Raw genomic sequence first — 12549 nt, 5'->3', positions numbered from 1 at the left:
GTATTTGTTGTATTAGGAGCATTCAGAACATATTATTAACCTATGTTTGAGGAGGGAGGGCTCACAATGGAAGCTTCATTATCAGATTTAGAGCCACATACCATTCCTTTATTGACCTGCCTGGTGTAATCAATGCAGAAGCCACACAAGTTTGAAATCATGTTGCCTGACTGTAGACTGTGTCATGCATCTAGTGCTGATTGTGCATTATCTTTTAAATGACACTGCCTAAATAAGTATGGATTTGTCTGCTGTGAATAGCCCTTCTTTCCATTTGAAGATGGTAAACCTTTCGTATTTTTTTTTTATTGATATTCAGGATGACCTAAAAATAGAATTGTAATGAAGTGCGCTGAAAATGACCATTGTTAAAATGCTCAGGAGTGTGTGTGAGCGCAAAGTGGAATGTGTCTTCTTCGGCATATGTTACTCTTAATGCTTTTCCAGGCAGGTTTAATGGGCAAGCTCCTTGTCAGCATTGCCATTATGTTCATGCAGCTCCATTCGTTCTCTTACGTAACTTTGGTACTTGATTTAAGAGTAACACTCAGCACTGCAAAGGGCATTCCTCCTTAAGGCCTGTAGCATTTCCACCTAAAACAAAGTAAAGAGTCTTTGGATTTTACGTCTGATCATGTTCAGTTGTGGTTTCAGCTATCACTTCCCTTGCCATTCTTGGAGCATAGCCCTTCACCTTTGATAAGCTTTCCAGCCCTTTTGGTTATGATTCTGAAATATTTCACTTCGCTTACTGGGGTTGTATTCAGAGAGCTAGTGTTATGCTAAGCAAGGTACAGTTATTTTGCTATTTCATTCAGTCTTTTAACTTACAAGGGATGGTGCTAGGTGTGCTCCAGCTATAATGCTTAAGCTTTTGCTTTAACCTTTTGTTGCATTAAAGCCTGACCATCATTGTGCAGAGTTTCCTTGCAGCCTGCCTGCCACAGTGTCGCAGACAACTTTTGACATGATTTAGGAACTCAACAGCACTTCTGACACCTGGTGGTCAGTTTTTGAGAGTGCACAGTCCAGAAATCCTCCAAACTGCAAATGGGGTCACTGCTGCCTGCTTGCTGGGCCCGCGCTTTGCCGGCCGCCCTTTAGCTCTTTCCACAGACGGTTTTCATTAGGCAGATGTTGTCTCTGGATAAAGTGGAGGATCATTTTTTTCCCCGATTGAGATGTAACTGTGGATAATGTAGAAGGACCAGATGATTTATGAAAAGTTAAAGTATCTTATTTTATTTTAAAGCATTGTCATCGTAAATAAATAATTGGTTTCTAAATTCATTTGGAGTTTAAAAACTTATTTTTCAAGCTGGTGGACTTGCCTGGCCTCTGTTATTAGGCAGATGGAGACAAGTAAAATCACATGGGCTTAAAATGATGCAAATGAATTTTTATGTTTGGGAATGCTGGGGACCAAGCCCAACAAAAGCTCATGTCGAAGCAAATCTCTAGTTGCTCAGATAGCTGAATAGTCCCTCAAATAAAGCTGTGCTTTTACTTAGGCCTGGGGTTTCAGTCTGCACACAAAATGTAGGTGACTTGGTGCTGCTCTGGAAATATGGCTCCAAGATTGCTTCACAATTTATTGGCTCCTGCACAAAACAGCAAGACAGGTCAACATCCTGTTATCTGAAACACTGTGATGACATGAGGCTATTACAAATCTACCAGAAAAAAAAGGAAAAAAAAAAAAAAAAAAGACTCTAAACTAGTTAAAGAAGTGCATAGAGCAAAGTCTGTTCTTTAAAGAGATTTAATTTCTGGGTTACATGTTCATCTTTTTTTTTCTGCTGGGTATATTACCCTGTTGCCTGAACTGGTGGTTCAGCTGTTATTGCTGAAGTATTTCTTGGACTGAGAAGTATGTGTCACAATCTGGTGTCTCTTTCTGCCAGTGCTTGCACCAGTTACTAGTGAGAATAAAAGAGTAATATATGGCAAGGATTCCCACAGCGATTCAGATTTTTTTTTTAATTGTTACAGTTAAGGGAATCCCTAAAGGCAGATTTTGCCCATGAAGTGTTACCACTTTCTTTATATATATTGAAAGGGGGGAAAAAAAAAAAACCTCTTATGGCTGTACTTGGCTTGTAGACATTTTTTTCTAAGTTCATGCCAGCATTAACGGATCTATCAGAACAAAGCAAATGTGTCATATTGGCAGCTGTTACTTATGAGTACTTTTTCTTTATTGCATTTTGTTTTGTAATAATTGAGAAGCTTTTATGTCGAGCTCTGCATAAATGGTACTGAGTAGGAGGGTATGGGCATGCTTTCTATTATTCTGCCCCTCATGCATGTCTCCTTTTTTCGTCTTTCCAGAACCACACATTGAGCCAGCACGCACAGTGAGCCACTGGCACTACAGGACACCTCTCTGCAGAAGACTTGACGGTGGCACAGTGGGGAGGACCATTTGAACATTACATCCAATCAAAGTGTCATTTGCAACCCAGATGTAAAACTCTAATGATTTGGCCATGAGGCGCTGCTATTATAAGCAGCTGGAAATGAATATTAATGGAAGAGATTAAAAGTATTCCATGCTCAGTATTTTTTATTGTCCTGCTTCAGCTAGTGTACTTTAGAGCTTCTGCTTCTGACTGAATTTATAGTGTTAGATAAATCTGCTTTGATGCTGTTGCCCTTTGTTGCTTCTTGTATTATATTGATAGTTAAAGATTAGGTGTGATTTTTCTTTTGTTTACTGCTTTTTAATTGCAATTTTAGGTAACTGTGCATTGTGATGTGATTGCTTGGCTATTGTCTGAATATTTCTTTTTAATTTTTTAATTAAAGACTAATGCTTTGATTGGATTTGCCAGTTCACCGGACAGTGATTAAAACTATGTAATGAATATAATCGGTTTCAGTGCAACTGGATGGTCTGCTTTATAAATGTGACTTAATCTGATTGCAATAACTAGTACAGTTCAATAAAGGGAATACATGAGCTTAGTGTCAGAGTTTGTCTGTCAATACACACTGTATCACCACTGCTGGCTCATGGGTGTGAGCTGTGTAAAGTAATGGCTAACCCAAAGGCAGAGAGCAGTCTGCCCCCATGGAATGAAGACCTGGAGAAAGAGAGCGCCACATTCTTGTGTTTGGCATTGTGCTCTGTCCTGATGCTCCTTCCAGGCTCTTGTGTTCAAATAAGATGAGTTAAGAACATGTATTATGAATCTGGGCTCAAAAAGGAGTTGCAGGTTTATGAGTACTCTTAACCTTTGCTGAAGCCAACTAGAATGGAGAGGACTTGCTTTGCAGCTGGCTTGACTTTTTCTCTGTGCTTCTTTGTTTCAATACAAAATAATTAGCTTGCTGGATTGTATACATGTGCAAGTATTGGATCAGGCCTCTTGGACCTTGATAGGAGACTGTATATTTTAATCACATAGACTTCTAGGCCGACAGGTGTAGTATCTCTATGTACCTGCCATTCTTCTGACACTTGAACCTGCCATGATACAGCCTACTATAGCTAATTAGTAGGTGTGTTGTTTTTTTTTTTTTAACATCCCATCTGGTAATGGGGTAAGTTATATCCCAAGTCAGAGGAAATAGTCATTTTAAGGACCAGGAACACCTTTGGAAAGTTTAGTGAGGAACAGTTCTCATGGTGTCTCCTACTTGCATGAATCATAATCTTCTTGAAAGATGTTCAGCAATTGTGATGGCTGCACAGATGTGGTTACCGTTCCCACGGCGCACAACACTTTGCAGGATTGTAGTAAACGGGGCCTTTCAAAATCTCTACACCAAGCTAGAGCACAACTAGCTGCCGTTGTACTGTTTCTGGGCTGGAAGGATGTCTGTGATATTTTGTAGAAAAGTATTTTCAAGGAGATGTAGTCAATGCCCAAGTTAGTTTATTTAGCACAGAGGCATAGCGTATTGATACTGCAGACTATATTTTCAACATTTAGATTGCTACTGATGTTGATAGTTGTGTTGCATGCCCATAGCTCTTGAAGACAGTGAGACATCAATCGTGTGTGTGTGTGGCAGGGGGTTATTGCGCATGACCAGTGCTAGCATCATCCCTGTACTAGCAAGCACCAGCGCAGGTGCAAATTCACAGCAACTATCTTGGGGAAAAGTTTCAGCTTTCTCAAAAAAAAAAGAGATAATGTCCCTTTTTGGGGCAAATGAAGTATTTAATTCTGCATTCTGCTGCAATAGCATTGCATGGACTTGGGTAGAGAGTTTAGGCTCAAAATTTTGTTTTTGTAATAAAACTTATGAACCCTAATATTGGTAAAAAACAAGGAATGACGTTTCTTAATTTCAAACAGAACAGTTCTGTTTTTATCTAGATAATTCTTACTTCACTGTTTATGCAACAGAATCATTGTACTAAAATGATCCATTTCTAAAAATCGAGTGTAGCTTTCTACCGGATTATTCTCCATAAGCCGCTCCACAGATGCTTATGTGCTGAAAAACTAACTAATGAAATCACCAGTTCATTATTCATAATATATGCATGCTGCTAATTCACAGAGCAACATTTTAAGATGTCATATGGAAAAGTCCCGTGGAGTACAGGCTCATAGACAAGTTCTTGTGCGAAGAGCTAGCTGGGAACGTACACCAGCTGCTCTGGTGACAGCTCGTGCGCCACCTGTCCCTCTCACTAAACGCAAAGCAAGTTCCGGGGCAGAGGTTCTCACAACGGAGACACGTAAAAGGGAGGCTCTTCACCCAATGCCATGTTTGGAATGATGCTTAGTCACTTCTGGTCATTCCTTCAGAAATGAAAAGGCAGAGGTAGATTTGCATCTTCAGGAGAAGGTTCTCCGTTGTTAATCCCAAGAGAAAAGTGACGTTGCCATGCAAGTCTGAATGCTGCCCTAGCAGCCTCAGCATTTCCCTGCTGACTAGTTAAAGCCCAACGTGCGTTCGTTGTGCGGAGCTGGGGAGCTCCTCGTGAGGGGATCCTATTCTGAGCCGCGTAACGTCCTCCAGCTGAACTGGAGACGTGGGTGCGGAGCTGGGTGCAGGGCTGGCCAGGCCGAGCAGGCCAGCCTCGAAGCTGTGCTCTGCACCTCCCTGCAAGCAGGAGAAGGGCAAGGGTCGGCAAGAGGATTCGTTTATTTTCTACCCTGGCTTTAAAAGGCAGGAGATCCCCACGCCTCAAGCGTGAGTGTTGTGGCCCTACTCCACCTCGACTGGCTTCTTTCCCCTTCCCTTCCCACATAGGAGCTTCCGCTCTCTCCGTGGAGCTCTCCTGCATCCGCAACGAGCCAGACACCTCAGCCCCCAGAAACGCTGGTCCTCAGCCTCTGCCCGTGTTCGGTGCTGTCGTCTGACCGTTTTTTGCAAGGCGTAAGCTTCCCTAGGCAGGCTGCACCCTGCTGGGGTTTGGGGCGGCATGACGCAGGGCCTGCATCTGTCAGCTCCCGCGTGACCATCACCTGGGATGGGGGCAGAGCCTCTCTGTCCCCCAACAAACACAGCTTTGCTGGCATCACTGCCACCACACCAGAAAGTGCTTCGCCAGCGTAGTATATAGATGCTGTTAAAGACTCCTAGGGAAAACAGGGCCTAACTGTGCTGGTGGAGAAAGATAACATCCCAGCTTCTGGTACGTTTTTGAGGTTTCTTCCCCTTGTTCTTAGCGGTCAAGAACTGCTACGAAAGGTATGCGGTCAAGAACTGCTACACCGTGCGGAAGACGGGACGGAGCGAGTTTCAGTGGTGCCTGTAACGCCCCAGCTGCCGGCGTGGCTAACCGTTTCCCTGGGTGGTGGTGCGGGTGGGCTGGAATAGCCCCCTCGCAGCCCCAGCGGCCCGGACAATTCGCAGGTTAAGTGGAGACCAGCACTGCTGAGGGTGTTGCTGCAGATGGGCGCGCTGGCAAAGTCACTTTATCGTGTGAGTGGAGTTTAGGGCCATTATAGTCTTGGAAACGACAAAGGTAAGTCTTAAAAGTGTAGAGAAAAGTTGTATAGATGCTTCAATATCTAAAGGTTTTGTCCAGTACTGATGTATGAGTGGGCTGGGAAAGGCGGCTCTGCTGAGCAACTGCTCCGAGCGAATGTGAGGGGGAAGGACGAGCCGGGGAGAAGGTGACCTGCCCCGCGGCCCCTCTGTCCCCAGCCCCACGCAGCGCGCTGGGAGCTGGTCGGAAATGCGGCAGGAAATGGGAGCGGGACCCAGCAGGTGCAAGGGATTTTCCTTCTGGGAGAGCGACCTCTGCACGCTCCGCGGATGCGGTTCCCTTCGTTTCCGAGAGAAGAAAGCTTGCTTTCGCAGTCTGCTCTTTCCCCAGTTGCAGCACAGCTCCTGCGTGTGCCATTCTGGACCCGGTGAAGGGGAGGGAGATTTCATCCCTGCCCGTAACGCGGCCAGGATTTCAAGGTGGGGGGAAGGCAGGTCCTACATCTTGGCTGCTTCGGCCAAACCCGTGCCCTGGGGAGACAACGGTCGCAGAGCTGACGGGAACGCGACATCTTCCTGATTGCTTTGCCTCTTTCTCTCCGTTTTTTGCCTCCTGTGAAATTGTTTGTTCTTTAGTTTAATTCGTCTCCACATGACTGCTGTCAGCCCCGTGACTCAGAGATCCTTTTTTGCAAACGGCAGCCACGGCTTATCTCCCCATCTTTGCCCAGCGGCCACATGCCTGTCGTGGCTGGCTCTCGTGCAGCGGCCATTTCCGAGGCAAAAGGCTGAACGTTTTGCAGATATCCTGTGGGGAGTGCCACAGAGGAGGGGGCGGCGGCCACCTTTGCCTCCAAAACGTGAGCAGGTCCCGGCCCATCGTCCAGCCCTGTGGCAGGCCAGAACCAGGCTGGGCATCCGCAGGGGGCTGGGGGCGAGAGGCTGCCCGAGGCCCCCATACCACCCTCGCCGCCATTTCAAGGTGCTGGCCTCGCCCTGCCCCGCGCCGCCATCTTGAGGCGCCGGCCTCGCCCTGCCCCGCGCCGCCATTTCGAGGCGCCGGCCTCGCCCTGCCCCGCGCCGCCATTTCGAGGCGCCGGCCTCGCCCTGCCCCGCGCCGCCATTTCAAGGTGCCGGCCTTGCCCTGCCCCGCGCCGCCATCTTGAGGTGCTAGGCAGCCCTGTCAGCCCTGGCCGGTGTGTGGAGCTGCCAGTGCACCCAAATTGTGCTGCTTTCTTCATCTGTTTGGGGCTTTTTCTGGTAATTTATTTATGTTTTTTCGCGAAGCGGCTGAGTGTTTGCTAGTCCGGTGAGCGGGGCTGGCTCGCGGGGCAGCCAGGCGGGCTCTGCAGGCGCACTGCTGAGAGGGGCCGGAGCGTGGAGACCGCAGGCAAGGACAGGTCAGGAAAATGTTTTCATTGTTTTTACTAATATCTATTTTTTACTACTTTGTCCGTGCTTTTACTCATATCTCTTCTTTACTACTTTGTCCATATGTAAAGTACAGTGAACTTAATCTGCTCCATAAGGCCATAACAGGAAGCAAGACAACCCAAATCTGTTTCCGAATCGTGAGAGAATACAAGAGCTTGATTTCCTAAACTTCACTTTTCCTGATGTTCCCAAATATAAATTGGTGTTTCAAGCCATATCCAACACAGGCCATAACTTTGGGAAGAATGGACTACAGAGCTAATGATTTGAGGGACTTTTCTTATGTGAGAAACACAGCTAAAAGGGGCAGTGCCATTTGTAAAAACCTTTATCCCTCAAATTTTGGTATGTCAACTCAATTCTTGTTATGAATTTTACAAAATATTTTTATCTATGTCTTTAGATTTACCTGCCTGTTAGAGGTACCTGGGCCCCAGAGCGATCCTTCCCTCGCAGTAAATGAAAGAGCGAACAAGCCCTCCAAACTCAGAGCACCTAAACCATATCCCTGAGGTGCGAGTTTTTTCTTTACCCAGCCTTTAATTTGAAAGGGGGGACAGAAAGAGAAAGAATTTTTTTTCCCTAGCTGTAAGCAATGCAGTAAATAAGTGCATCTTCTTGCAGTTGGAATTTATAGGCACTGTTCCTCAAGAAATTGGCTTCTATGGATGAAAGCTATAAAATATATGTGGCATTTGCAAAATACAGAGCTTCTACTGTACATTTTCTGGCTTATTCACAGAGTTTCTCAGTGCCAGCCTGCCATAGCAGGAGGGTTAAAGAAGTGCGCAAATGCATTCAACTAATGCTTTTGTAATACTGCTAAAAAAATGGTCAATAGCTTCCATTAGCGTCATGCAGCAGAAACAATTTGGGTTGCTAATGCAGAAGGACAGAGTCTTTCCCAAAGTAGGACCTGGAAACCTCCTGCATGAGGGCTCTTGTGCCTTAAGACTTGATCAAATGTTACATAATCCCTAATAGTTATGCAGTACATTATATTTCATTGCTTATCCCTAATGATAAAATAGTCAAAGCTGGAAGATGAGGTCTTGACTTAAAGCAAAACGAAGTCTGATGTACAGACAGTGGAAAAATAAATGGCAAGGGTGAAAGAGGGAGGTGGGCAATACCTGATTGCACCTGTGACAGGACTAGTAGATGGAGCACGTGAGCTTGATTAGTTTTGCTTCTCTCTCCCTAATTGGCCTGATAATGTCTGTGAAAATGCCAACAGCAGATGCAGTTTAAAGGAGTTCCTCTGTCTTGTGCTTAGGTTTCAGCACTGAGGCCTAGGTATAACCACAGTGCCACTGCAAAACAGCGTACTGGAGGGTCTCTGCTGAGAATGGACATATACATGATTTCCTGACTGCTGTAGGTTTGTACAGACTGTTCCTATTACTAGATAAACCTGGAGTTTTGGTGATAGCCTGTTATTGTATGTAGTTCTTATCTGCTACCTGGCTAGTCAATTTACTTTTTTAAAATCCAGACCTCTCTCTCATTTATCTTTTTCCTTTCTTATGTTTCTCTCCCTTAAACCTTCCTCCCCTTGCTGCCCCCAACAGCTGTGGGTGACTGGATTTACAGTCCAGTCAATGTTCATAGAGCAACTGTGTGGTGTGAGTAAGTCTTTGATGCAGAAGAACGTGCGTGTTTTTGAGTGGAATAAAAATAGTTGTTTGAGGGTAGGCAGGGGTAGAAAAGGAATAGGAAGTTCTGCATTTCTTATGTTTTTTAAGATTAAACTGGCTGCAAAATGATTATTTGAAGAAAAGATGTAAGAAAAGTGGAAGCTGAGATACTTGGCACCCCACTCGATAGGTGAGGCAACCTTTACTTTGCTTGGTGGATTAGATGTGCTTATGTTAGGAAACAGGAATGCTAAATAACTACCTGCCTCTTTCTGAGGGGATTAGCACCAAAAAGAACATAAAATGCATATCAGACCCAATGCCATCCTTGTCCTCCATCTCTGTGTTGTAGGGTAATTCCAATTATTGCTATGATACACCAAGGAGTACACTGACCTTTTTTGCTTTCTGGGGGCAGCCAGAAAGTTGCATTTTTTTTTCATGTTGCGCTGCAAGTGTGTACATAGCTGCTTTCCTTGATTTCAAGGAGTTAAATGTTCATGTATGTAAGGCACACTAAAATCAGAGCCTTAGGTAATCTAATGATACTAGATAACTTGACTGTGCATCATTAGCTCAATGATGCACCAAGCTTAGAAAGGGAGAAAAATGAATCCTAAAGTATGGTTGTGCATATGTGAGAAATATGAGGGGAGGGGAGAGGAGAACTCGATCAAAATTTCTAGAGTTCATTTAAGATGCTGAAAAATGCTTTTTTTAAATTGAAAATATTATTGAGAATAGAAACACAAAATGAGAAAAGAAACCAATGAGGAATCTGGAATACCCCCATAGCATATGAAACCCCACTGGAACAAGTGCAGAAGGAGTAGGTGATGGGAAATATATTTTCTAAGCAACACTGACACATGTAAGCACCAGAACTGCAAAGTGGGCCTGAAAAACTGACTCTTTCCTTGCAGAGCTCTGTGGTGTTCCTTTTTCAAGACCTATTGGTGCATCCTATCCAGTCAGAGCTCCCCAGCTCAGCTGTATGTTACCTTGCCCATAAGGGTGTTGAAAAATACTTTGTATCCAAGAGAGACTCATTAATGTCTTTCAAACTGGATGCAAGTTTCCCGTTACTCTTCTGCAACGGTCTAGTAATGGGAGCCTCCTCTAGAGATGCCCTATGCAGATATCTTTAGGCAATGTCGCTGGCATGAAGCAGGAATTGTTTTCGCTGAAAGATTTATAACCTTATAGCCTTTCCCAGCTCAGGCAGCGTATGCGGACTGAGAACCAGCAGCAAGGATTTTCTGACTTCTGCACTGTTCTCTAATACTGACTAGCCTGGAGAAATAATTTTGGTCTAAATTTTTGCTGTTCTGGGTCTTCAGAATGAGGAATGAAATGTCAGGGGTTTTTCACAGGTACTACATGTTTCTGACTCCTATTTGAATTGAAGCTGCAGGTTCTGAGTCCTTATTTAAAAGAAAAAAAAAAAGCCCAAGTCCATGGATCTTAATTTAGGGCTCCCCAAATCAGAAGCTGCTTTGAAAGACATGGAGAGCCACAGAATAGCTGATAGATTTCCATATCCTGCAGGGTTTTGGCATGAATCCCCTTCTTTGGTTCCAGGCAGAAAAATACAAAGAGAAGTCTGTGAATAGGACCTCACTGGGTGTCCTACCCTCTGAGTGAAATTTCCTGTGCAGAGGATGGTCTCGGCCTACATTTTCCAGTTATTATATAGAATTTGTTTCCTGCTATGCTAAAAAAAAAAGTATAAAAATATAAAACCCTTAGTGAATTCTCACCTTATAAAGCTACTTCAAGCTCTAAAGGCAGATCATGTACTGGAAAGGTTGACATTGAATGTGGTAGCTCAAGAGAGACACCAAAGCTCAGCAGAGGCATCCCTTTAAAATGATTTATTTTGTCTGTAGTATTTTCTAAGTTGATCCAAATCAGATTTTGGAGTAATACTATTGAGGTCAGCAACCAACACCCAGGATGAATCTTGCTCTTAAAGTGCCATTCAGACTCCTTGAGAGACATGTATCCCAATGACTGCTTTAGCAGTCATTAAACCAATTATCTTCCCAGTCATTTCCAACAATTATCATCATAGACTTTTGGGGTTTAATCAGTTTTTTAATTGACCTGTGAATAAGACGGGAGATACAAAAATCTCCCCTGATAGCAAAGGTGTAACCACTACGTAGTTAGCATTACTGTGCACATGAAATAATTTACATCCTAATACTGATATGAAGCTGGGATATGAATGACAATATTCCTATAAATAAGGATAAAAACAAATAAAAGCCTACAAAGGAGAAGAGAAAGTAGTAATATATGAATATTATGACTGGTGATGTTTGCATCTGTGACTTTCTTGGCCAGCAAACTTGGGAGCTGGAAGAACAGGTTTTTGGTTTTTTTAACTGTATGTAAGACATGGAATAAATTGTAAGTGATGCAAAAAGTTTTGACCATCTCTTAAATGCCGTAATTATTGAATTGAGTTGTAGAAATGTCTTTGGACAATTGCTTAGGACTTTAAAATGAAATCAGCCATTTAGGCATATGTCCCTCCTGCAAGCAACTAACTTTTTTCATACCACTTGCCTTGGTACAGCACTGCAAAGTGGTCTGAATGAAGCAATTTGCGGGATTTGGCACTGTGAGCCCCGCAAGCACTTAGCAAAAGCAATTGTGTAGCTCTATTGAAAATCCCGCATATCATGCTGTGGGGAGCCAGCACTTTTTATCTGTCGGCACTGTTGGTGACAAATATTAAAATAAAAACTATGACACTATAGGTGCTTCAAAATTCAAACTGAAAGTTTCCTACTGTGGGACTTCTAACCATGTAATAAAGTGCAGGGAAGAAAGCAGAGTTCAGACCCCATGCTGTAATAAAGGCAAGGAAATCTTAAGTGTTCAAATACATAATTCATTCTATTCTGAGACTTTCTACCAGGTTTCAACTTGTAAAGATTTTAATTTGTGACTAGATGATACATTCTTTAATTTCTCTTTGACCTCCAGAGACAGCTGGGGGAGTGCTGAGGCAGACCTGCTCGTTATGGTGGGTGAAAGCAAACGGTCACAACAGGAAGGCTCCTCTGTGGGCAGCAAGGGTGCAACGGCTGTGCAGGGCAAGGCCAGGAGCAGAGGAGAAGGAAACCCATGTCTTCTGCTCGCTATGAAAATGCTCGCAAGAAAGTTGCCTCAACAGCAGGTGTATTTGATTTACTTTAAATAAAAATACTCTGCATTTTTAATAAGATCCAGGGATCTCAAAGCACTCAACAGACAGTGACTGAGCCTTAGCGTTCTGTAGTGAGGTAAGTCTGCTGTTCTCAGTTCTTATTTTGTCTATTTCCCACTTTTTTGCACTCTTTACTGCCATTTTGTTACACAATTTTCAAAAAAAGAATTTGAAACACATAGTTTTAAAATACTCTCATTACCTGTGAGCTTGAGTCTTTATTGCATTATTGTGAAATTGTTTTAAACTATGCTTTAATAATATATTATATAAATAGTGGCACAGTATAATTGGAAGGAAAAAGAAATTAATGAGAAATCACTTCTGTGTATGCATGGGTATACATTGCGTGTGTACAAGCTA

The 12549-nt window shown here is 43.5% G+C and overlaps 1 protein-coding gene across 5 annotated transcripts in view; it reads left to right on the top strand.

The window, feature by feature from the left end:
* Positions 1-2962, top strand: part of ZNF423 (zinc finger protein 423) — a 221110-nt gene extending 218148 nt beyond the window's left edge. For all 5 annotated transcript variants that reach the window (XM_068955862.1, XM_068955863.1, XM_068955866.1 and 2 more), the window contains one exon: positions 2332-2962. In XM_068955862.1, coding sequence (XP_068811963.1) covers positions 2332-2361 — 30 coding nt within the window. In that variant the 3' untranslated portion in view covers positions 2362-2962. The remainder of the gene's footprint in view (positions 1-2331) is intronic.
* The last annotated feature ends 9587 nt before the right edge of the window (positions 2963-12549 follow it).

The sequence above is a fragment of the Struthio camelus genome, chromosome 10, assembly GCF_040807025.1.
Source record: "Struthio camelus isolate bStrCam1 chromosome 10, bStrCam1.hap1, whole genome shotgun sequence".
In the NCBI taxonomy this organism is placed as follows: Eukaryota; Metazoa; Chordata; class Aves; order Struthioniformes; family Struthionidae; genus Struthio; species Struthio camelus.
Note: the sequence above shows the minus strand (reverse complement) of the source record. Positions and strands in the feature narration are given on the sequence as shown.